Genomic DNA, 26,980 nt, shown 5'->3' with positions numbered 1-26,980 from the left:
AAGTCTTAAGAAGATGGACCATATTTGATAGACTCAGCCATTTAGAGGTGAAGTAGGATGAGAATGAACACAAATCTGTTAACCTTTTTGCTTAGGAGGAGAATCTGAGAGAAAGGAAAGGCCAGAGGCTAGACTTCAGGGTAACATGGAAGAATTAGGGGTGTTAGGGAGTGAGATATTTTGGTTTAGTGTTTAACCTTTTTATAACAAGCATTCACTTCTGCCTAAATTATTTTTAGATTTGTTTCATTGGCCTGATATCTGTTAGGATAAAATAATTTAGAGAATCTCTCATTTTCAGGGAAAATAAATATATTCCTCCCGGACAAAGAAATAGAGAAGTCATATCCTGGGGAAGTGGGAGACAGAATTCACCGCGTATGGGCCAGCCTGGATCGGGCTCCATGCCGTCAAGATCCACCTCTCACACTTCAGATTTCAACCCGAATTCTGGTTCAGACCAAAGAGTAGTTAATGGAGGCAAGTATTTTGACCAAATTTGTCAATGTCCTCAATCAAATATACAGTTTTCTGAATATTTAAGTTTAACATAATTGGTAAAAGCATGCACATCTTCAGTGTTTTCTGTGGAGTAGTTTTTACTTCAAAACTATTTAAAATTTGCCTTTGTGGATATCAAATTAGTAGAATTAGTATAAATCATTGGCATATATAGTATTTAGTGTGATGAAATACTCACGTGTTAAGATAAAGTGCTAAATTTAACCAAAGATAATTCACTTGGCCAGAAAACACTCCACATACAAAGAAATTGGAAACTTTGGATAGGTTCTCAATTTAAAAACCCTGTATGATAAAATTACTTGAACGTAGTTTATATGGGAAATCCTAGTTTGTGTGAAATGCTCAGTAGTTAACACAGATTAAATTCCTTAACTGTTTGCACGTTTATACTCTGCTTATTTCAAGAAACAATTTGAGGTAATTTGCTATACAAGATATGACCAAGAGTCATATGAAGAAGATGAAGAAAGAAAAGTGCTTAAAAAACAATAAAAACGACCGGTTTTTGCAATTAATCATAAGTACAGTGAAAGAGACTTGCATCTTCAGGAGGAAGATATTTTTCTGCTCTACCTCTAAATCTAAGATTGAATATAGCTCATAGGTCATGGATCTTTCATGTGAGTCAGGGATACTGGACGGAAGTGCTATAGGCAGTACGGAAATACCGTAGCAGAACTATGTTTATAACCTAGGGAACAAAGTGGACATTCAGTTTAAGATATTTAGGTTCAGAAAGTTAGAAAAGTAGAGAACACTTAAGTTTCCAATTTCAGTTGTTTCTGTTGAGTCTCCAGAATTCCTCTCCAAATAAACACTCTTGAGTATTTTCTGTACTTAGTATTGGGGGTGAAATTTCTTTGCTCTCTGAGTAAAGAATTTTAGTTCATGAACAGAATTTTCAAGGAAAAAACATGAAGGGGGCTAGGAAATGTGTAATACTCAAGTGTGTGGAACCCTGTGGAGAGGAGACCTGGACTGTTTTCCTAAGATTAAGGTAAGTGATATGTAATGTTACACATTAGCTGTATCTTGACCTGTGCATATCCATCAGTGTCAGCTTATGTGGTGATGACTGCTTTCTAGTTGCATTGCTTATTAAGCAGTCACTTAAGTAAGTGTTAACTGCATAAATTAGCAGGTCTCCCCTTTTTTTCTAATTTGGTAAGGTTAAAATGATTTTTGAAAAGGCAATGAATAGTAACCTTTTTTATGACGCTAAAAAATAGAAGTAATGTTATATTTCTACTAAATGGGCTTGCTTGATGAGATTTAAAACTAAATTTTACCTTCAAATACAAATTAGATGAGAATCACAAATGGTTATATAAAAAACAGCATTTTTAACAGGATATAATAGCTCCTGCTTATTTTCCTGTTTCAGAAGCTAAAATTAGTAAGTAATCTTATTCCTGAGTTTTGTCATTTATTGTGTGAAATTATCTAGTTTATGTTAATACTCCTTTTAATAATTGGTTATTGAGAAACAGTTACAGAAGCAGGATTAATAGGCAAAGTCTTAACTGTCTTCTTCAATAGTATGTGTAGATCCTAATTAACCCTTTGGGAACGTATGTTCATTTAAACAGACTTAATTTTAAGGAGGTTAAAGTAAAATGTGAATTTATGTCAGTTAAGTTATGCTAAAACTTATCACAAATCAAATGACTGTCCTCAAAGGGTTAAAATGTACAAGAAATCATTTTTGTCATTTTACTTTTTTTTCTGTTTACTTTTTTCCCTCATTTTTTTCTTTAGTTTTTATACTTTCCTTCATATCATTTGTTCTGTCAGGTGTTCCCTGGCCATCGCCTTGCCCATCTCCTTCCTCTCGCCCACCTTCTCGCTACCAGTCAGGTCCCAACTCTCTTCCACCTCGGGCAGCCACCCCTACACGGCCGCCCTCCAGGCCCCCCTCGCGGCCATCCAGACCCCCGTCTCACCCCTCTGCTCATGGTTCTCCAGCTCCTGTCTCTACTATGCCTAAACGCATGTCTTCAGAAGGTACAATACCACAATTTGTTCATGTTTTTGTTTGTCTTTGTTTAACTCCTATGTGAGTTTATAATTACAAAATAGTTTCCTCTTCATTATTTAGTAGCCTATAATTTCCGTGTTTTAACTTTAGTTTATTAAAACTATTTCTATTAACCTTTTGTTCATTGGAGAGAAATTTGATAAATGCTCTGTGAAGCTATGAACTATCCTGGATTATAAGAATGGGGGCTTATCTCTGCCTGGTAAAAATGATGTTCCTTTACAGCCCCAGAAGGTCTGCCCCAGGTTTTTGTCCCTCTCAATATACAGTATAAATAGTGGTTAATGATAAATGATGAACTTTCTTCACCAGTTTTGGACTTACTGTAGAACCTTCATTTTATAGCTCTTTGGCCAATGTACTCGTGAACCTACCTGTTGGCCATAGGCAGTAATGGTCCTTTTTGAAAAGAACATTCCATGCAGCTGCCTTTGTGTGACTACTCTTAGATTATAATACAGAGATTCGTTTTATGTTTGGGGAATTTAAGAAAATTAGCTTTGTAATATTTTCTAGTGAAAGTCTAACCTGGCAGTCTTTGATCTAAAATAAAACATTGTTGTTAAAAACCATTTGCCCTTGTCAAAAAAAAAAAATCCTGTAATTCTCATGCAGTGTTTGATGCTAAGTCTACCGTTACTACATATCAAATCATGGAGGTATTGTAGACAAATGAGACTTTTAATATAAATGCAGTGAATATGGTAAAAACCTATTGTCTGAATATGTATTTTTGATATTATTTCAGGGTATATATGTTTACATTTTAGTCCCGATTTATTCATTAAAATCGTAGTTGATAGAACTTATGCTGAGATTAATACAGTTTTCTGGCATAAAGTTCTTCCCTGCAGAAAACCCACGTTGGCCGCTTTTTAATAAATTGTTGCCATCCAGGCAGGAGGGAGGTCATGTGATCCTGACTAAAGTGGCTGACCTTGAACAGCATGTTGCACTGATTTTCAAGGTGACTTCCTTGCTAGAAAGTGCTTGTGATGGTGGCCACTAAGTGAAAAGTTAAAATCTGTTGTGGTATTTGTTGTGGTTCATGTTTGAGTAAAGCAGGACTCAGTGAGTATGAACGTCTTCACTATAGTAAATTGTACACTGCTTGTAAGAGGGACCGTTCACGTAGAAAATAGACCTTCTGGGTATTCAGAGCTGCTACATTATCCAGTTTTTCTTTTTAACTGATCTGAATTAAAATGTCTTCCAGTCATGTAGCTAGGTGAACTTTAAATGTAGAACTATGAAATTCAGTGGTTTTCTGTGTTTAATATGGGAGAGTATTTTGTATTTTATGTATTACCAAAAAGAATGAAATTTCTTTTAAGTTAGAGTTTGATTTCATTGAGCTATGCCAACTGGCTTTCTTACTCTTTTTCTCTACGTGGGTATAAAAAATTTATGATATGCATATACCTAATTCTTTAATTTTTTTTATATAAATCACCTCTCCAGTTGAAAACTATAATATATAACATTAATATTTCTTTTTAGGATTGTGTCCATGATTAAATTCCTACTGAGGGTACAAATTTATTTGACATTCTTAAGATTTTGGCAGGAAGGTAAGGGTGAGAACCCTTGGCTATGACCTTAAGGATGAGTTTTGCTGAGTATTAGCACTGTCTGGCTTTTCTACTGAGAGCCATTCTGTCTACTGATTTCACTTGATTGATTGTTTGAATGCAGAGTAGACTTCTTTAGAAATAGAAGGCACTAATGGGGTGACAATTAATGATCTAGAATTTTTGATGATTCATGTAGTGCACATTTCTTCTCCAAATGCCAGTTATTTTAGTCTTTCAGGTCATGCCTTAACAGTAGAATTTTCAGCTTATAGCCTGTTCAGCCTGAGAAACTGCTTACAGGTGAAGACTGTTTTAAGGCATGGGTTGTAAAATTTATTGCCATATTTCAATAATATAAAAGTATATAGGGATTAAGAGTCTGTTTCAGAATCTTCTTCTAATTTTAGAAATAATAAAGTTTGAGGGGGAAAAGCAAAAAGTATGTGGTAAAATAAGACTGATCCTATCATGTAGCGTAACTTCTGTTAACATTTTATAATATATTTATTTTTATATGCCCACAAGTAATGAATATAGATGAAACAAATGAATAAAAATTTTTGAAGAGTTACAACATCTGTTTGATTTCCTGACACCAACTTCATCCCTCCCTTTCTTTAAAAAACAGGGAAATAATATAAAATTTATTTATAAAACCTTTTGTGGCATTCCACAGAATAATTCTGAAGGAATATGGCCAAGAATACGTTTTTCTGTTTTTGTTCTTTCTTTTATAACCAAGGAGAAGCTAGAGAGAGTGTGTGTGTATGCGTGAATAGGGTCTGTGTAGTTAGCAGAAAAGTTGTACTGATGGACGTTGAAGCATTTATGTGATGTTCACTGTTCCTTTCTTAGGGCCTCCAAGGATGTCCCCAAAGGCCCAGCGACACCCTCGAAATCACAGAGTTTCTGCTGGGAGGGGTTCCATTTCCAGTGGCCTAGAATTTGTATCCCATACCCCACCAAGTGAAGCAGCTGCTCCTCCAGCAGCAAGAACTAGTCCTGCGGGGGGCACATGGTCATCAGTGGTCAGCGGGGGTAGGTAACACTTGGCTCGGGGCATAATGACAGTGGACATTTTGTAACTCTGCTGTATGTAAGAAGGGCTGAGTTCAGTGTATATATTAAAATTATTGGAATAACCAGGAATTGGGAAACCTATATTTTTATTCTGGTTTCCACCACATATTCACCATATGTTAAAGCAAACCATATGATCGTTCTGAATTTCAGTTTTCTCAATGAATTAGAGTAATTTTTGCCTGTTCTACTTTATGGACTTGTGATAAGATTCATATGAGGTTCATAAGTTCAGGAATATACATCATAGTTCTATAGAGTACCACCCAAATATAAAACAAATAAAGTATGTAACATAATATGAACAAACTGTATTTCCTGTCTTCTTAGCCACAGACACTTACTTTGGGCTTACAATGCTGTGTATTCCTGTAGCATCTGTATATGGTACTAATTCCTGATTTTATTTCCCTAATAAGGAATATCAATACATGATGGGCCCAAGTTTTACCTGTGATAAGCCTGAAGAATGTGCTGACAGCAGCTATAAAAGTATAAAAGATAAATAAAAAGACTAACTGTAAGCTCAGTCCCAAACTGCTTTTGCTACCTAATGTTTTGCTTCCATGATAACTGTGGAGAGTTAGAACATGCAGTGATTGTGATTTTTAGTCATAGTCTGTCTTAATCAGCAGATAGGATTTTTAAAAGAAAAGATCTTCAGGCTTAAACAAAAACATACCTAACTCTCTAAACTTCATCGATACACATTGCTCAGCATCATGTATGCATAATTTTATGGTCAGTTACTTTGTATATTCTGTTTTCTTCTTTGGTCTTCAAGGAAGACCAAAAGAAGTTAGGTATTAGAAATTAGATATTTTATTAACATAATCTAATTAGAAATTAGGTGTTAATTATTAGAAGGAAATAATTCACTTAACAAGAAAATAGAATTTCTAAAAATCTTTATTTCTTCAGTTGTACCATTCATCATTTGACATTGCTTAGAGAATTTGGAAGTGAATTTTGAGAGTAACAACATAATAATAGAAGTGAAAACAATAACTGTTATTAGGAATACATGCAGGGTGGTGTTGCAGTTTTTTTTAATACTAATTAGAAAAATGACAGTTGTTGGATAGTTTCCTTCCATGATCCTATGACTTAAGAAAGTAAAGAACCACTAAATTGTAATTAGAACCATTTTCTTTAAACCGTTGAATCTGAGTTCTACAAATGGGTTTTTAATGGATTAAGAAACCTAACAGTTGTTTACTTGAGGTCAGGTGGAACAGGAACCCTGGTGAATTATCTTCGGCTTTTGGCTAAATCGGTTCCTTGATTTTCTTAGTTCTTCTAAAGTGCCTCTTGAGGTGGCTGGAAAGAGCATACAGGATTGGCTGCAAGCTGCCAAAAGGTGTTTGAGTTTATTATTTGAAGAAGAAACAAGTAAGCCTTTTTCTTTGGGATCTGCCACCCCATTGTTAAAGAAACACCTCACTTCTTAGTGGAGAATGTTGCTGTCTTCATCTTAAAAAATGGGGTTTATCCTGTCTTAAAATCCAGTTTCTAATTTCATTTAAAGTACTGCCTTTTGGAATTAATCTGATCTATTTAGTTATAAGAAAGAACTGCAGCTGTACTTAGGTGTTAGTAATTGCTGTCATTCTTCAGCTATTTGTGTTTTCAGTTACCACCACTGTGGGTGATGGGATAAAGAGTAATAGGGATGGTGGTTGACCAGGAGTATTTTACCTAAATATTCTAAGAAGCCTCTTTGAAGAAGTGACATTTGAGCTAAGAATGTAATGGATCAATTTTCTCTTTCTTGTAGTTCCAAGATTATCCCCTAAAACTCATAGACCCAGGTCTCCCAGACAGAACAGTATTGGAAATACTCCTGGTGGGCCAGTTCTTGCTTCTCCTCAAGCTGGTATTATTCCAGCTGAAGCTGTTGCTATGCCTGTTCCAGCCGCTTCTCCTACACCTGCCAGTCCTGCATCCAACAGAGCTGTCACCCCGTCTATTGAGGGTATGTAAGAAGGGGCTTCCGGCTCCATGTCATTTGTGAAGTTGAGTGTTAAAAGTGTTACACTAATATGAAAAATGCTGTATTTATTCATAGGTATGTATTTGAGTGTAAATTTAAAATTTGTGTAAATGAAGTATAATACAGTTTTATATTTATTCTTGAAGGTCTGTTGTTACAAGGGTTAACATTCTTAGGTAGCGAATATCAATATAAATAAAGTTGTTGGTGTTTCATTTGTCTGCCAAGGGAAAAGCTTCTGGTTAAATGGAAAATTTTTTTTCCACAAACCATAGGAAATAAAAATTGTTGAATATCTCCCCATTTTACTTTACTATTATTTTTTTTAAATACGTATTTTTTTAGCTAAGGATTCCAGGCTTCAAGATCAGAGGCAAAATTCTCCTGCAGGGAATAAAGAAAATGTGAAGCCCAATGAGACATCACCTAGCTTCTCAAAGACTGAAAATAAAGGTTAGAGCTTTAAAAAGTCTTTCAGTATAATTACAGAAATAGGAAGGAGATGTCTAAGCTCATGCTTAGTACAGATTGGTTTTGGTCAACACTTTTTCTTAGGATTATGCACATTTTAAATGCATAATTTGACAAATATCAAAATCTATAAATAATATATTGAATAAAAGCTTATTTTTATTTCCAGTATCTCATCCTAAAGAATTTTAAAGATTTGCAGTGAATTTATATTTAACAGTTTGTAATTTTATAGGTATATCACCAATTGTTTCTGAACACAGAAAGCAGATTGATGACTTAAAGAAGTTTAAGAATGATTTTAGGGTAAGTGTTGTTATTGATTAATGAATTAGAACTTTAAAAATGAATAGTAAACATGATTACAAATTTTTAGATCCTTCATTTGCAAAAATGCGTTATATGCATACTCGGAAACAGTGAATCATGTCTGTAGAAAGCTAAACGTTCTTAAAGTTGTCTTTGTGCTTTAAAATTATTTATTGTATTTACTTACTTTTAGAGAGAGAGAGACCTTGCGGGTGGGGGGAGGAATAAAGGGAGAGGGGGAAGAGAGAATCTTGAGCAGACTCTCAGCTGAGCAGCGCAGAGCCTGACTCAGGGCTTGGTCTCATGACCCTGAGATAATGACCTGAGCCGAATCAAGAGTCAGTTGCGTAATGGACTGAGCCACCCAGGTGTTTCTGCTTGTGCTTTTGAGTAGGTAACTAAATCAGCACCTCGAGAACTATACAGATACCAAATGAAAGAGAATATAATTTTGACATTTAAAGTCAGCCATAACATAAGTTATTATTGGATCCCCATTTGATTACTTTATTCAGTGAAGAGTAGAGCAAAGCCAGGGTATTAATTATCTGGTAGGGCTAGTGGGAGATGTAATGGACCCTGGTGTTCTGGATAGTTGCAGATGTACACTTTGTACACAAATGTATTGTGGTAGAAATTGGTCTTTATTTATTTATTTATTTTTAAAGATTTTATTTATTTATTTGACAGAGATCACAAGCAGGCAGAGAGGCAGGCAGAGAGAGAGGAGGAAGCAGGTTCCCTGCTGAGCAGAGAGCCCGACGAGGGGCTCGATCCCAGGACCCTGGGACCACGACCTGAGCCGAAGGCAGAGGCTTTAACCCATTGAGCCACCCAGGCGCCCCAGAAATTGGTCTTTAATACCAGTTATCTGTCTTAGGACTCCGAACATTCTCCCATCTCTTCTGGATGAACACTGTGTTCTTTTGTACACGTTTATTATAATACACTTTGTATATCAAGTCATTTTGGGACCAATGCAAGAAGTTCTCCTGAAACTTAGCTTCTTAGAGGAAAAGATCTGATTATCAGCCTTTGGAAAATATGGTTGACTTAAGAGATGAATCAGTCAAAGGGCAGCTTTGTTATAGTCTGTGTTAGCTTCCTAAAAATTAATGATTTTTGGGTGATAGCTTTATTTATTGGCACCATTCAAAATATTACATACCACATTTTTTCACAATTTATCTATTCAGCTTTAATGCTGTTAGTGATTATGAACTTAAATTTTAATTTTTTAAGCCATAGATAATCCATGGACATGATATGGAGAATTACAACCAAATGCCCAGATAGCCAGTTTAATATGTCATGTATTCCCAACACAATTAAAGCTCTTTTATGTACTTGGTCTCCTCAGCTGCATGCTTCTGCCAGAGGGGAGGGTTTCGTTTCTGTGCAGTTCTTTACACTGCATCTGAATAGATTCCTAAAGAATAGATGATACTATTTTGCATAATCTTCCATTTGACGTAAATGAGCTCGTTATAGGTATTGCCTATTCCCTTTTATTTTCTCACATTACTTTTTAGACTCAAGCATTCAGTCCTTTCTTATGTTGAATTTATCATGTTATGAAGGAAAGAAAATTTTTACTCTGAAACATATGGGTTAGTAGTATCAGTCTTACTGAGATAAAATTTACGTGTCGTACATTTTAGCCATACAAAGTGTACAATTCAGTGGCTTTTTATATATTCACAGATTTAAATGACCATTACCACAGTCAGTTTTAGAACATTTTCTTCACCCCCAGAAGAAACCCCATACCCCTTAGCAGTCATTCCTCTTTTGCTTTTAAACATCTCTCCCACACCCCTTTCCTTAGGTCCTAGACAGTCTGCTTGCTTTCTCTCTGCAGTTAGTTGCCTCTTTTGGACATTTCATATGAATGGAATCTCATGATATGAGGCCTTTTGAGTCTGGCTTCTTTACTTAGCATAATATTTTCAAAGGTCATCCATGTTGGAGCATCTGTCATTGCTTTTTTTTTTTTTTTAAGATTTATTAGAGCACATGAGAGCGTGCGAGCAGTGGGAGGGGCAGAGGGTGAGGGAGAGAGAATCTCAAGCAATCTGTCTGCTGAGCAGGAAACCCAACATAGGGCTTGATCCCACAACCCTGAAATCAGGACCTGAGCTGAAACCAAGAATTGGTCTCCTAACCAACTACACCACCCAGGCACCCCAGTACTTCATTGCTTTTTAATAATACTCCATTGTATGAATAGACCACATTTTATTTATCCATCATTTAATGTCTCTTCGAGTTTTTCCCATATGTTGACTGTTACGAATAATGCTGCTATGAATATTAGTATAGTTTTTGTTGTGGACATATATATTCATTTCTTTCGGGTGTATATACATAAGAGTAGAATTTCTGGGTCCTATGGTAACTCTGTCTTAAACCATTTGAGGAAAATTTCCAGACTGTTGCCAAAGCAACTGGAGTATTGTGGTTTCCATCACCAGCATATAAGGATTTCTGTTTCTCCACATCCTTGCCAGCATTTGTTATTGTCTCTTCTGTTGTAGACATCCTTGTGGTATCTCATTGTGGTTTGATATTGGCTAACAATGTTGAGCATCTTTTTATGTGTTCCTTGGCCACTTATAAATCTCTTTTAGAGAAATGTCTATTCAGATCCTTTGCCCATTTTAAAATCTGAGTTGTCTTATTATTGAGTTCTTTATTCTGTGTACAAGTCTCACATGAGATACATGGTTTGCAATTTTTTTCTACTGTTCTGTCAGTTGTCTTTTCACTTTCTAGATGTTGACCCTTATCCCAAAATTTTTTATTTTACTGAAGTCCACTTTATCTCTTTTTTGTTGTTGTTGTTGCTTGTGCTTTTGGTGTCATATCTCAGAAGCCATGGCTTAATCCATAGTCATAAAGATTTACTCTTATTTTTTTTTCTAAGAGTCTAATTTAGGGCTGTGATCCATTTTGAGTAATTGTTATATATAGTATGAGGTAGGCTTCCAGATTTACTCTTGTGCTTGTTGCTCTTACTTGTCCCAGCACCTTCTCTTTTAAAAGATACTGAATTGGGGGTGCCTCCTGGTGGCTGAGTTGATTGGTTGTCAGGTTCTTAGTTTCAGTTTGGGTCATGATCTCAGGGGTCATAGGATCAGTCAAGCCCCATGTTGGGGGGTGTGGAGTCTGCTTGGGATTCTCTCTTTGCCCATCCCCCTGCTTGTGCTTGCTTTCTCTCTCTCTTTAAAACAAACAAAATCTTAAAAAAAAGAAAAGATACTGAATTGAATAATCTTTGCATTCTTGTGGAAACTCTCATTACTGGGTTCTGAATTCTCTTCCATACATCTCTCTGTCTTTACTTATGTCAGCAACACACTGTCTCAGAATTAGTGTTTTTGTTTTGTTTTGTTTAAGGTGGGGAGGGAAGGGAGAGGGGGAGGGAGAGAGTCTTAAGTAGGTTCTATGCACAGTGCTCCATCTCACAACATAGGGCTCTATCTCACAACCCTGAAACCATAACCTGAACTAAAATCAAGAGTCGGGTACTTAACCAACTCAGCCACCCAGGCACCAATAGAGTTAGAGTGGTTTTTTTGTTTTTTTTTTTTAAGATTTTTAAAAATTTATTTGACAGACAGAGATCACAAGCAGGCAGAGAGGCAGGCGGCGGGTGGGGTGGGTGGGGAGCAGACTCCCTGCCAAGCAGAGAGCCCGATGTGGGGCTCGATCCCAGGACCCTGAGATTATGACCTGAGCCGAAGGCAGAGGCTTTAACCCACTGAGCCACCCAGGCGCCCCTAGCGATAGTGTATTTTTAATAAGCTTGTAACTTCATTTAGTAGAAAACATTTTGTTTCTCATGTTATCAGTTCACAGTTTTCTGTAAATCTTCTTTAATGCTTGACTCTTAAAGTCCAGGTGGTTGTAGGATTAGAACACTACCTTTTTAGGAATTCTAATCTATTACTATTGGGAGCCTGAAAAATTTAATGTAACATTAAGTCTTGTATAAGTAACTTTTTTGTCCATAAAGGAGTTCTGAAAAGCAAGGAGATGGTATTAAAAAATGTCTGAGAGTGAACTTTATACTTCAATTAGGGTAAAATAACATTAGTAGTTTACACATTGAATATTACCTATGTATCCTATGCTGTCTTAAATGCTTATGTGATCAATCTTTTATTGTCCTATCATCCCTTTGAAGCAGCCTCTATTATTATTTCCAGTGTGTATATTAGGAAACTGAGGTAAAGACAAATTAAATAATTTGCCAAGAATCACATGGTTAGTAAAAGATAGGCCCAGCCATTTGTGTGTTTAAGTTTCTAGTAGTGCTTTGGATAGTACCTAACACATAGGCTGTACTCTGCTATTCAGTGAGTGAATTATCAGAGCCGTCCTCATAGTATACACGTGGCCTCAAACTATGTGATTCACGGAAATCTCTAGTCTTTCTTTGAGACAGAGGTTAAGAGTACTCTGTGGTTTTCTTTTTTCTTTTCGTTTTACTTGACAGCCATCTGCAGGATCTAATATAGCTATGTGCACGATGCTGATAACTTTATTTGTGTACGAATTCCTAGTAATTTGATCTGTACAGATTAACAGTATGGGGTTTGGAGGTAAGTAAACGTGTCTGATTTGAATCATTCCTTTACAAATACCCTGTGTGAAACACTACCAAGCTGAAATGGGATTATTGTAGAACCAATTTCATTGTTCTCATGAGAATTAAATGAGATACTAATGTGAAGTGTTTAATATAGTACATGACACATCCAGTATGTATTCAGTGAATATTAATTCTTATTAGCAAAAAAACAAGACAAAACAAAACCCCAGTGTTTTACTGGCAATCACTTGTCTTGTTTGTTAAATCACATAAGAATTTCAGTTTTCCCATTAAATGTCCATACTACCCAAAGCAACCTAGAGATTCAGTGCAGTCTCTATCAAAATTGCAATGGCATTTTTCACAGAAAATGAACCAATAATCCTAAAAATTGTGTTACTGTAGTATATTTCAGACAGCCAAAGCAGTCTTGAGAAAGAAGAGGAAAGCTGGAGGCATTATGCTCCCTGATTTCAAACTATATAATAAAGCTGCAGTAATAAAAGTATGTTCTTGGCATAAAACAGATACACAGGTCAGTTACACAAAAAATAGAGAGCCCAGAACTAAAGCTATGCACATATGGTTAATTAATTTATGACAAAAGAGCCAAGAATATAGACTGAGAATATAGACTGAGAGGCGCCTGGGAGGCTCAGTTGATTAAGCATCTGACTGTTGATTTCGACTCAGGTTATGATCGCGGGGTCCTGGGATTGAGCCCCATGTTGGGCTCCATACTCAGCAGGGAGTCTGCTTCTCCTTCTGCTCCTCTCCCTGCTCTCTCTCTCTCAAATAAAGAAAATTTAAAAAAAAAAAAAAAAAAGCATAAGGAAGGGCCAGTATCATCATTAAATGGTGTTGGGAAAACTGGACAACCACATTTAAAAGAATAATACTAGGGCATCTGGGTGGCTCAGTTGGTTGAGCATCTGATTCTTGATTCCAGCTCAGGTCATGATCTCAGGGTCAGGAGATTGAGCCCTGCATCAGCTCCCCGCTCAATGCAGTCTGCTTGGGATTCTTTCTCTATCCCTCCACTCCTTCCCCTGCTCATATGTGTGCTGTCTCCTTCTCTCTCAAATAAGTAAAATTTTAAAAAGAATAAAACTGGACTGTCTTACACTCTACATAAATATTAACTCAAAATGGATTAAAGACTTGAACAGAAACTCCTAGAAGGAAACCTAGGCAGTGAGCTCCTTGATGTTGGCAGTGATTGGCAGTGATTTTTTTATTTAAAATCAAAAGCAGAAGTAACAAGAGCTAAAATAATGCACAGTGAAGGAAACCAAAATGAAAAGGAACCTACTACATGGTGGAAATATTTGCAAATCACATAGCTGATAAGGATTTAATATCCAACATACAAAACTCCTGTAACTGAGTAGCGCACACCCCCTCCCCAAAAAACTGATCTAAAAATGGCAGAGGATGTAAATAAACACTTTTCCAAGAAGACATACAGATGGCCAATAAGTCCACGAACAGGTGCTTACCACTAATCACCAGGGAAATGCAAATCAAAACCACAATGAGATATCACCCATACTTTTGGAATGTCTGTTACCAAAAAAATTTAAGAAAATAACAAGTGTTGGCTAAGATGTACAATTTTGGTAGAAACATAAATTGCTGTAGGTGCTAAGAGGTTCCTCAAAAATAAAAAAATTAAAAATAGAACTACCATATGATCTAGCAGTTCCATTTCTGGGTATTTATACAAAAGGAATGAAAATACCAACTCAGAAATATAGCTGGATCCCCATTGCATCATTGCAATCATTGTATCATTATTTACAGTGGCCAAGACATGAAAGCAACCTAGGTGCCCATTGATGGGTGAATGGATAAAGAAAATGGGGTGTGTATATATATGTATATACAAATACATATACATATTTATGTATATGTAATATAGATACAGGAATATTGAGGCATAAAAGGGAGATCCTGTCATTTGTGACAACGTGGATGGACTTTGTGGTCACCATGCTAAGTAAAATAAATCAAAGACAAATAATTGCATAATCTCGCTTATGTGTGAGATCTTAAAAAAAAAAAAAAAAGGCCCTTCAGGTACAGATTGGTTATCACAGGCAGGGGACAGTGAAATGTGTGAATGGGGTCAAAAGATAAAAACTTCTATTTATAAAATAAGTCATGGGGGTGTAATGTTCAGCATGGTGACTCTAGTCAGTCATACTGTGCTGTAATATTTGAAACTTCCTAAAAGAATTGATCTTAAAAGTTGTCAAAAGAAAAATTTTTAACTGCAGTTATGGCTGTTAACTAGACATTGATTATTTTGCAGCATATACGTATATTGAATGTGGTGTATGCCTGAAACCAATACATTTATATATTATGTTTTATTGGAAAAAAGTGGTAAGGGGAAGGAAAAAATCTCAGTTTTCACTTAGGCTTCTTTAGTGTACTGCAGTTGGAAATACAGCTGAATGCTGAAAAGCATGAATTGTGCCTTAGTTTATCAATTTACGAGGTGGTGGTAAGTGTCTACATCACATAGGTCTGTTGTAGCAATTAAAGGAATGAGTTAAATCATTTAGAACAGTGTCCACACCATAGTGAGTACTTTAGGTATGTTTTCCATTATATATGAGTAACATAAAAAAAAGTCTCATTTTTGTCTCACTCAAAAGACTTCTGGAAATACTCAAGAGATCTCTGCAGTATGCAGTTGGTCTCTTAATGTAGGTAGCTGCTACTAAAAATTACCTGAACAAATGCTGGCTTAAACATTAAATGCCTGTTGTAACTTGAGTTGCCACTGGGTTCAAATAAATGATCCTATCATCACCTTTCGGCATGAGCTGCTTGTGGATTCTGTGACTGTCTAGGTGATGTGGTGAAGCTGGAGATGCTCTCAAGAAGCCAGCCTGCCAAGGGCCTGAGCAGTGAGACCTTGACATTTGTTTGCCCATCCTGAGGCTGGGGAGAGACCCTTTTTTTCTGTCCAGCTCATGCAGTCCCTTCTTGATGCCTGGGGCTGCTGCTCTATTCACATTGCCACTTTGGCGGCTTTTCCTTGGTGTCTTTTTCCTTCTCTTTTTCTTGTCATTTCCTTCAGCTGCTTCTCTTACCTTTCTAGAGAGTATGGCATCTTAAATCAATCATCTTCAGACAGTAGTAGCATTGATTTCTTCTAGCCTGTAAACTTAAAAACCCCAGCACCTACTTCACTAACATCTTAGCCTTCTACTCGTCTTGGTACTTGTGTTTTGCACTTTCCTTCTTCGATAAGGTTAGAAGATCTAATTGACCAACCTTCTATCCCTCTGAATCCACCTGCTTCGGACTTGCCAACCCACCACTTCTGCAGTCCAGGCCCAGGTCCTAGTCCACTAGTGCTTTTCTGTTTCTCCCTTTCCCTTGGGTTTTTAAGCATGTTGTTTCTTTAGCTTAGATAATTCCATTTTCCAGGCTACTCTCACCCCCAAACTTTTATACCTTAGACTACATGGCACTTCCACTGAGAAACCTTTTTCTATAAATTGCTTTTCCTTTAGGATCCCATTTCATTTACCACATTTTTGTTAGGTATCTGATTTCACCCAGGTGGTAAGGGTGAGGATAGGAACTATTCGTATTTTCCATACTCAGAGGGTACAATTTCTGACACATGGTAGGCAGTTAGTAGATATTTAACTTTTGAGGTTAGGATATTTGAGTGCCTAGATGACTATGGGTGTGTTGTATATATGTTCTGTTATTATTGCTTTATAGTAAGTACATTACTCTTAAAATGTAAAAAGCCTTATTTGGTATATCATGCTTATAAATAGTATTAGTTTGCTTACGCTCATGGAGAAAATTGATTATGGAGTTATTTAAAATATTTAAATATAATTGTTTTCTTTATTCAGTTACAGCCAAGTTCTACTTCTGAATCTATGGATCAACTGCTAAACAAAAATAGAGAGGGAGAAAAATCAAGAGATTTGATCAAAGACAAAATTGAACCAAATGCTAAGGATTCATTCATTGAAAATAGCAGCAGCAATTGCACCAGTAGCAGCAGCAAACCGAACAGTCCCAGCATTTCCCCTTCAATCCTCAGTAACACGGAGCACAAGAGGGGACCTGAGGTCACATCACAAGGGGTTCAGACTTCCAGTCCAGGATGTAAACAAGAGAAGGATGATAAAGAGGAGAAGAAAGATGCAGCTGAGTGAGTAAACTTTGAATTGAGCACATCCTGTTACTTACTTTTTTTTAGAGTGTACAGGGGCTTTCAGCTCAGGAATCTATCTGGACTTTTGGACTGCTTTCTGAGTACCCCCCCCAGGTTACAAACAACTGTAAACAGATGACTTCTTAAGTAAATTAAGTCTTTGTACTCTGTACTCTGTTTCCTTCCTTCCCCAGTTTTGTTCCCCATAGCCAAAATCAAGACTAAATTTAGAAGAACTTTTTTTTGGTAAATATACAGGGAGTTTTGGGAAGTATATCCCCTGAATGCTGGTCAGTACCCCCTCCTAGCCCTGCTGCTAGAACCAAGAACTGCTGCTGCCAGAAAGAGATGACAAGTTATTATTGACAAGTTGGCAGATTATTATAATAAATTAATTGGCAAATTTAACTTTCTACCTTTTGAAACGTGGAAATTTATTTTCTAAAACTTTTTTTCATTAAAAGGCACTAAAAGCAAATAGAGCTTAGAAAGATGGGAAAGATCAGTTTTCAGATTGAAATAACAGTGTCTGGCTCCTACTTGGAATTCAGCATGTTTTCCGTCAGAAAACGTTTTATTAATTGTTAGGATTGTTATTAATTGTTAGATTTCTTAAGATAAACTTAATCCTCCACATTTGATATGTCATTTCAGCCTAACCACTGTTAATTTATCTATTCTGGGTTCCATACAATCCATTTACAGCCGAACTTTTGGAATGCAGCCTATTCATCTGTCAGAGAGTGCTTATTCTTAATATGAGGCAAAAATTTTTATTTCCCAATAGTGGTATGTGGGTGGTATGTAGGAAAACACTTGGTTGCATTAGAAAATACTGCATGCAAGGGGGCACCCAGCTGGTTCAGTCTGCAGAGCATGCACCTTGATCTCAGTGTGTGGGTTCCACCCCATGTTGGGTGTAGAGAGTACTTAAAAGTAAAATCTTAAAAAAGAGAGAGAGAAGGAAAGAAAATACTGCATTCTAGAGAATTGGTATATTAGGGATTGCCTTTAGCGATATTTTATTTTCTCAGTTGATTTGTTGATTGCCTTTGAGAGAAGATATATTAACACTTTTTTTTAGGATTTATTTATGTATTTGCTGTACACATGCATATGCATGGTTCGGGGATGGGGAGAGGGCGAGAAAGAATCCTCAGGCAGACTCCCACTGAATGCAGACCTCCAGGTGGAGCTTGATCCCAGGACCCTGAGATCATAACCTGAGCCAAAATCAAGAATCGGATGCTTAAATAACTGAGCCAGCCAGGTGCCCCCACTTTTTAAAAAATTGCCTTTTTTGGGCATGCCTTAATCTGATTAAGGTGTGGGAAATACATGTATGCATTTTAATGAAGAGAATTCATGATCTAGTAAGAATTGTTTAATGTATGTTTAGCAGTTTTTTAAAAAAAGTGTAGAAGACTTGAGAGAAACACAAGTTCCATGCAAATTTTATTGGCCCCTTTTAATTTTCCCCTGGTTTAGGCAAGTGAGAAAATCAACTTTGAATCCTAATGCAAAAGAGTTCAACCCTCGTTCCTTTTCTCAGGTAAGTTTATTTCTCTCTTTGAAGTAATCATTTTCTCTAAAAAAATTAATTTATTATTGGTAATAGTATTTTCCACATACCTGCCATCTAAACTCACAGGATGTTGAAACAACTTGTAGTTTAAGTTCCTTTTTCTTATATGGTCATTTATGAATATTTTTGAGTCACTGAAAAGATTTTTGTTTTGTTTTGTTATCAGTTAAATGTGGTCTGGGGTAAATCTTTGACTCTGACTGGCTGACAAGCTAGGCTCTCAGGTTTATAGATAAACTATTTTTATTCTACTGAATTTATAATACACTTAGTAAATTTTAAAAATACTTTAGTTCATTAAAAATCACAACTGTTTTAAAGTATTATTGACAAGTTGGCAGATTATTATAATAAATTAATTGGCAAATTTAACTTTCTACCCAAGTGCTTTTCCTTTTGAAACGTGGAAATTTATTTTCTAAAACTTTTTTTCATTAAAAGGCACTAAAAGCAAATAGAGCTTAGAAAGATGGGAAAGATCAGTTTTCCGATTGAAATAACAGTTGGCCTTTCACCTTTAGATGGTTGATTTTTATTTTTGTAGCCAAAGCCTTCTACAACCCCAACTTCACCTCGTCCTCAAGCACAGCCCAGCCCATCCATGGTGGGCCACCAACAGCCAGCTCCAGTTTACACGCAGCCTGTTTGTTTTGCACCAAATATGATGTATCCAGTCCCAGTGAGCCCAGGCGTGCAAGTAAGTCCTAGATTTTGATGTTCGTTTTCCCTCCTTAGTTATTTGTATTCACACCAAGCACTCTGTCAGTGTGTGGTGACTTAAGGCAGTAGTGGCAAAACAAAAGTACTTGAAAGGGGGAGGCATGCAATAGCATGGTGTGTTGTTAGTATAAAAACCCAAATCTGAGAATGTTTTCTGGTGAGAAAGAAAGACAGTTCAGGTTTACTGCAGTTTGGGGTTTGTCCTTTTAGGTATGGGGTGATTTTATTTTTTTAATAATTCCTGGAGAATGAGGAAACCTCAGTGCTAGCTCTCTAGCAATATACAACTAAGCGAAAATAGTAAAATATATTCTTACTATCTGAAAAGTTTAATCTTTTTTTTTTTTAATTCCCTCAAGCCTTTATACCCTATACCTATGACGCCCATGCCAGTGAATCAAGCCAAGACATATAGAGCAGGTAAAGGTGAGAATAATCCTGCCTGTGTTTGCTTGTAGTCAGCATGCTGCATGAATTCGGGAACTGATTTATAATGAATGAATATTTGTCGTTGAGCTTTCATTTTTGGTCAGCCTGTGCATTGATTTGTGATACCCAATACTAGGTAAGGTATTTGATGCACTTCCCCCACCAAGATTGATTTATTAGAGAGAGAGAAAGGGGAGGGGGCAGAGGGAGAGAGAAACTCAAGCAGACTTCTCACTGAGAGCAGAGCCGATCTCGCAACCTTGAGACCATAGCCTGAGCCAAAACCAAGAGTTGGATGCTCAACAAACGGTACCACCTGTGTGCCCCTCAGATGCATTTTAATAAACAAGACTAGGGGAGGAGAAAATGTTCATCAGTTGTGATTGTTTAAGATCCTTTTCAGAAAGAATAAGTGATTTTGAAGTTTTCATTACTAAATTTGAAAAGTGTTTGCTAAATTAGTTTACCAGGTTGTTGACCTTTTGTTTCATAATAACATACAACCCCCCCCCCCGCCCAATCTGGAATTTCTTTTTGAGCTGAGGGCAGCTCATTTCAGAAACCGTCAAAATCTTCATAGTAGAGGGATATTTCCTCATCTTCAAAATGAGAATATTGTGGGGAGCCTGGGTGGCACAGTCGGTTAAGCATCCAACTCTTGGTTTTGGCTCAGGTTGTGATCTCAGCCCTGCGTTGGGCTCCCTGTAGAGTATGCTTGGGATTCTCTCTCCCTCTGCCCCTCCCCACCCTCAAATAAATAAATCTTTAAAAAATAATAAAATGAGAATGTTGTGTAATCTAATATTCTAGACTTGTGGTTAAACAGCCTTTGTGGGAAGAAAACACATACTGATCTTAAAAGGAGATCGTTTAATGTGGGCAAATGTTAAAAGGTGTCCTTTTTTGCCATCCAGGTAGTTGAGAGCTAGTTGATAAGTTACTCAGTGCCTAGCAATATTCTCCTGACCTAAAACTTCCAATTCTTAAATTAATAAACTTTCCTAAGTATTTGAAGTAATCATTTTTGGATGTTGATTAAAATTCTTACTTTTTTCTTTTTAAACAAGTATGGTATTCTTTGCCTTGGAACACTGGAACATGCCGAAAGAACTGTAGCTTAGATAATTCAAAGTTCCCTAGTTTTAGGATTAATCTTATTCTGTGGATCTAAAAAAGTTCATGTGGAGGAAAGGTTCTTCTAGTGCCATTTTGAGTGAGGTTAATATTAAGATATGTCTTCCTCTCAAACTGTTGGTGGGAATGCAGGCTGGTGGAGCCACTCTGGAAAACAGTGTGGAGGTTCCTCAAAAAGTTGAAAGTAGAGCTGCCCTATGACCCAGCAATCACATTGCTATGTTTTACTGCAAAGATAGAAATATGGTGATCTGAAAGGGGTACCTGCACCCCAGTGTTTATGGCAGCAGTGTCCATAATAGCCAAACTGTGGAAAGAGCCCAGATGTCCATCAGCAGAAGAATGGATAAAGAAGATGTGGTGTATATATATATATACAGTGGAGTATTACTCAGCCATCAAAAGAAAAATGAAAGGGCGCCTAGTTGGGTCAGTCGGTTAGGCATCTGCGTTTGGCTTGGGTCATGGTCCTGGGGTTCTGGAATCAGGTCCTGCATCAGGCTCCCCGCTCAGCGGGGAGTCTGCTTCTCTCTCTGCCTCTCCCCGTGCTTGTGTTCTCCCTCTCTCAAATAAATAAATAAAAATTTTTTAAAAGCGTAGGTGGTTCAGTCATTAAGTGTCTGCCTTGGACTCAGGTCATGATTCCAGGGTCCTGGGATTAAGCCTGCATCGGGCTCCCTGCTCTGTGGGAAGCCTGCTTTCCCTCTCCCATTCCCCCTAATGTGTTCTTTCTCTCGCTGTGTCTCTCTCTCCCAAATACATAAATGAAATCTTTAAAAAAAAGAAAAATGAGATATCTTGCCATTTGCAAGTATGTGGATGGAACTAGAGGGTTTTGTGCTAAATGAGAGAAGTCAGAGAACAACAAATACCATATCTCGCTTGTATGTAGTATTTAATTAACAAAACAGAAGATCATAGGGGAAGAGAGGGAAAAAATAAGATGAAATCAGAGAGGTAGACAAACCATAAGAGACTCTTAATCATGGGAAACAAACAGGGCTGCTGGAGGGGAGGGGGGTGGGGGCCATGGAGCAACTGGGTGGTGGACATTAAGGAGGGCACTGGGTATTGTATAAGACTGATGAATCACTGACCTCTGTCTCTGAAACCAATAAGATATGTTAATTTAAATAAAAACAATATTAAGGTTTTCGTATATTACTACCTGGTTATGGGATATTTTAACGATTACTTAAGACAGTACAGTGGTGTGTTTTTATGTTAAAACAAAAAAGATGATTACAATGAAAGCAAAACTATTGTAGGCTCTGATGTGAGGGCGGCACTTTAACTTCAGGCAGCAGTATCATTTCCCAAAGATAGAAGTTACACGCCCTGAGAGACCCTCAGCCAGTGTTGTAGAGCCATTTCTAGGAAGGTGGAACAGGCACACTGCAAATAGCAGCTGTAAACATAGTCTGTGCTGTGAAGGTGGAAAGTGACAACATAATTGCTTTGTCCATAGTTCAGATTTGGTGATTATCAAGATTTTGTCATCTTTATTTGAGGGGTGCTTTGTTTCTTTGCTGCAGTATTTAAAGTATCATGCCATTGATATCATGCCATTTTATTTCTATATACTTAGTGTTTATCCTTTTGAATATGGACATTTTTCTTAGCCAGAGTGCTAATTACCACACTTTATAAAAATAGTAATTCCAGAGCACCTGAGTGGCTCAGTCTGTTAGGTGTCTCCCTTTGGCTCAGGTCATGATCCCTGGGTTCTGGGATCAAGTCCTGCATCGGGCTGCCTGCTCATCAGAGAGTGTGCTTCTCCTACTACCTGCTGCTCTGCCTACTTATGCTCTCTTTCGCTCTAATAAATACATAAAATCTTTTTTAAAAAATTGTAATTCCTTTTTATCTAATAATCACCACAATCGCATTATCTTGATATTTTTTTTACAGCTGGTTTGTTTTGAATATGGATCAAAGTAATAAGATCCATACAGTATGTTTATTACATGTCTTTCTAATTCCTCTTCTTTTTTTTTCCTGCCATTGTTTTGAGACAGAAACCAGTTGTTACATAGGAATGTCCTGTATTCTAGATGGTCTCTTCACTTCTTGTGATGTCACCAGTTATATTAGGTTTAATTTAATTTTCTTGTGGCAGAGAGGTAAGAATATTTAACAGATGATTGTGAGATATTTAACAGAAGATGGTAAAGAAAAAAAAAAAAGATGGTAAAGAATCTTTAACAGATGATGTTGGATCGTTCAGGAGATGCTCATTATCTGGTCCTACTTTGATAATTGGTAAAATTAAGGGCTCAGGTGGTGATAGCCCAGTCCTCCCCTCCCCAGATATAAAGTTTTCTGAAATTTGTTAGGACTCTGGTTCTCAAATTTTAGTGTGTATTAGAATCACTTGATGAATTTGTTAAAACACAGATTGCTTGGCCCCAGCCCCAGAATTTCCAATTTAGTAGATTTGGGGTATAGCCTGAGAATTTAAATTTCTAGTACAGCTTATAAAACCAGCTCCCTAGTGATACTGAAAGTCCGTGATCATATTTTGAAAATCATTGGTTAGGAGTTTGGAAACAGTAATTTCTGAACTCCTAGCATTTCTTTTCTATGTATTAGCTAGAATCATCCTGTAAGGGGCTGTTCTTTTCAACTAGGGTTGGATATGATTATCCTCAAATAGTTGGTACAGGAAAGTAAGAATAAATGCTTAAATTTAAGGGCTTAAAATTGCCTTAAGTGCCAACTTTCAGTGAGGAGTTTTTGCCCTTGACACTTTTCAGTAGTGTCTAATGAAGTTGCTTTGTTTTGAAAGATGTGACTGTCCCCCCCCTTTCTTTTATTATTTTTAAAAATATCAGGAATTCATGGATTTTCATATACTTTTGTATATTCATATGTTTCAGGTTTTTGCTGCTCCTATTGCCCCATCTTTTTTTTTTTTTTTTAAGATTTTATTTATTTATTTGATAGAGAGGCAGGCAGAGAGAGAAGAAGGGAAGCAGCTCCCTGCTGAGCAGAGAGCCCGATGTGATGTGGGGCTGGATCTCAGGACCCTGGGATCATGACCTGAGCCGAAGGCAGAGGCTTAACCCACTGAGCCACCCAGGTGCCCCTGCCCCATCTTCTAATCAATGCCACTCCCTTCAAGTTGGCTCCTGTGTCCTTTTAGTACTATTCCTTTGTCTTTGTTTTTGTTGTTGTTGTTGTTTTTTAAGATTTAATTTGTTTATTTGAGAGAAAGCACAGAAGAGCAGGGAAGAGATGCAGAGGGAAAAGCAGACTCCTGCTGAGCAGGGATTCCCGACATGGAACTCAATCTCAGGACCCTGAGATCATGACCTGAGCCAAAGGCCGACACTTAATTGACTGAGCCACCCAGGCTCCCCTATTCATTTGTCTTTGATAGCTTTCTTAGTTTCTGCTGTAAATAAGATATGTCAGGCTAATCTGTGTCTAAACCCCGACCTGGATCCATATTCCTTCAAGGAATCCTAATTCTTTTTGCAGAAAAAGTATTTATAAACCATTTTCTGGTCTTTGAGTTATTGTGTTTTGGCCTTTTCAGTGGACAAAATTGGGAAATTTATAATGATACATCTAATTCAACTTAACATTGCAAGATTTTTACAGTGACTTTTTGCTTGCATCTTTTTCTTTTCCATTGAAAACCTTGTAAAAATAGTGACTGTATTATCCCTTTTTTGAAAAAAAAAAAAAAAAAAAGAAAGATAGAAAGAAAAGATTTTATTTATTAGAAAGGGGAGAAGGAGAGAATCTCAAGCTGACTCCCTGCTGAGTATGGAGCCTCCTGCAGGGCTCAGTCTGATGACCCTGAGACCATGACCTGAGCTGCAACCAAGAGACACTTAACTGACAAGCCACCCAGGTGCCCCTGTATTACCTATCTTTTAACAAATTACCACAGAGCTTAGCTGCCTAAAACAACAAACATAAATTATTTCACACAGTTTCTCAGGGTTAGAAAATCAGGTGTAACCTAACTGGGTGGTTCTGTCTCAGTGTCTAACGAAGTTGCAGTCAGGATATTGGTTAAAACTGTAGGGTCTGAAGGGGCACCTGAGTGGCTCAGTGGGTTAAAGCCTCTGCCTTCAGCTCAGGTCATGATCCCAGGGTCCTGAGATCCAGCCCTGCATTGGGCTCTCTGCTCAGCAGGGAGCCTGCTTGCCTTTCTGCCTACTTGCGATCTCTGCCTGCCAAATAAAATAAAATCTTAAAAAAAAAAAAGAAAGAAAGAAAGAAAGAAAGAAAGAAAGAAAAAGAACTATGGGGTCTGAAGGGTTAAATGGGGCTGCAGGATCTGCTTCCAGTTCAGAGATATCTACAGGATAAAGCTGGTCATAACATGGCAGCTGGCTTCTCCCAAAATGAGTATTCAGAAAGAGAAATTGATGTAAATGGAAGCTAGAGTGTGTTTTACAATCTAGCCTTGGCAATGTGGTATGTACGCTGTAGATCACACAAAGCAGACATGGTACAGTGGGAGGGGACTTGACAAGAGTGTGAGTACTAGGAGGCGGGACCAGAGGGGCCCATCTTAGAGGTGGGCTTATTTACATTTTGATAAAATGTGTATAATAGATTTTAAAAACATTTGTTGTCTAATTGTTAACAATAAAATTTAACATTTCTATGCAGTATTAATTTCCTTAGTATCTAGTTCATTTAGAAATCTTTAAGTAACAGTTTTGAGTGAGAAGTTGTTGGTATTTTATATTTTTATGCTGCTCTTTCAGTGTTTTAAAATTTTTTTTTTTTTTTTAAGATTTTATTTGTTTATTTGACAGAGAGAAATCACAAGTACACTGAGAGGCAGGCAGAGAGAGAGAGAGAAGGAAGCAGGCTCCCTGCTGAGCAGAGAGCCCAATGCGGGACTCGATCCCAGGACCCTGAGATCATGACCTGAGCCGAAGGCAGCGGCTTAACCCACTGAGCCAACCCAGGCGCCCAAGTGTTTTAAAATTTTTAAACATTGTTTACCAAGTATATAGAGATACACTTGATTTCTTAATACTGACTTTGTGTCTTGCCACTTCACTAAATACATTTATTGTTTTTAGTAGCTTCTTTTAGACTTAGAATTTTCTGTGTACATAATTATAGGCCAATCACTGTATATTTTTCTTGCTTTATTGCACTGGCTAAGTCTTCTAAGTGACATGACCCTTGCATTGCTCCTGTTCTTAGGGTGGAGCCTTGTCTTACAGTGTTAGGTCCAGGCGTACTTCTTCAGTTACACTCTACAGGTACTGCTTTTTTCCAGAGCGACAGTTTGTGGCAACCCTGTTTTAGGCAAGTCTGTTGGCACCATTTTTCTTTTTATTCTTTTTTTAAATTTACTTACTTGTCAGAAAGAGCGTAAGCAGGCAGAGGCAGAGGCAGAAGCAGGCTCCCTGCTGAGCAAGGAGCCCAGTGTGGGACTCGATCCCAGGACCCTGGAATCATGACATGAGCTTGAAGGCAGCCACTTAACCGACTGAACCACCCAGGTGTCCATGGCACCATTTTTCTAACAGCATTTGTTCAGCATTTGTCTCTGTCACATTTGGTAATTTGGTAATTCTCTTTGTTTGAAGCTTTTACATTATTGTTTTATACATATATAAAATATGTGATCAGTGGTTACCACTCACTGAAAGCTTACTGTCATCCAAAATCCACCTTTTTGATTTATGTATCTCTCTTAATGATAAGTCTCTCTTAAAGTTTTCCCTTTAGTTTTGGGGTTTTTTCCCCTTTACATTTTACTTAAATCTAGCTGCTTTGTTCTATATATTTTTTTTTTTTTACAATTTGAATTTCAGGAATTGCATCTCTTTCGTGGTGTTTAAAGTGGCCGTCTGTTCTCTATAACGCTCGCAGACTGAGAGTAAATGTCTAGGGAGGCTTGATAAGATCAGGTTGTAGTTTTTTAAATTTAATCTAGAATGTTGCATAGGTGAAATGTATACTGTCATGAGGAGTCATATGATGTCACCTTTTTGTGATAATAGAATAGCTGTATCTATTCAGAATAACATTTCCTACCAGCCCTTGTCTGTTTAGCAGCCACTGACAATCATTGTCTAGCCCTAGAGCCATCATTTCATTAAGGGGTTGCAAAATGGTGACATTCTCTATTATCCCTTACTCAATTATTAGTTGGAATATTTCTATAAAGAAAATTTTTAGGGACGCCTGGGTGGCTCAGGTCATGATCCCAGGGTCCTGGAATCAAGTCTGCATCAGACTCCCGGCTCAGCAGGGAGCTTGCTTCTCCCTCTGCCTGCTGCTCCCCCTGCTTGTGCTCTCTTCTTCTCTCTCTCTGACAGAATCTTAGAAAAAGAAAAACTGGTT

The 26,980-nt window shown here is 37.3% G+C and overlaps 1 protein-coding gene across 7 annotated transcripts in view; it reads left to right on the top strand.

Moving 5' to 3' along the window:
• Window positions 1-26,980, top strand: part of ATXN2 (ataxin 2) — a 116,024-nt gene that overhangs the window by 70,319 nt on the left and 18,725 nt on the right. For 3 of the 7 annotated variants that reach the window (XM_059408425.1, XM_059408424.1, XM_059408423.1), the window contains exons 9-18: window positions 302-480; window positions 2,284-2,529; window positions 4,993-5,175; window positions 6,995-7,192; window positions 7,556-7,663; window positions 7,917-7,987; window positions 16,475-16,779; window positions 18,271-18,334; window positions 18,912-19,064; window positions 19,447-19,513. In XM_059408425.1, coding sequence (XP_059264408.1) covers window positions 302-480; window positions 2,284-2,529; window positions 4,993-5,175; window positions 6,995-7,192; window positions 7,556-7,663; window positions 7,917-7,987; window positions 16,475-16,779; window positions 18,271-18,334; window positions 18,912-19,064; window positions 19,447-19,513 — 1,574 coding nt within the window. The remainder of the gene's footprint in view (window positions 1-301; window positions 481-2,283; window positions 2,530-4,992; window positions 5,176-6,994; window positions 7,193-7,555; window positions 7,664-7,916; window positions 7,988-16,474; window positions 16,780-18,270; window positions 18,335-18,911; window positions 19,065-19,446; window positions 19,514-26,980) is intronic. The other 4 variants (XM_059408422.1, XM_059408426.1, XM_059408421.1 and 1 more) reach the window with 3 other exon arrangements.

The sequence above is a fragment of the Mustela nigripes genome, chromosome 8, assembly GCF_022355385.1.
Source record: "Mustela nigripes isolate SB6536 chromosome 8, MUSNIG.SB6536, whole genome shotgun sequence".
Lineage (NCBI taxonomy): Eukaryota > Metazoa > Chordata > Mammalia > Carnivora > Mustelidae > Mustela > Mustela nigripes.
The sequence above is the reverse complement of the archived record's forward strand: the minus strand, read 5'-3'. Positions and strand labels throughout refer to the sequence as shown.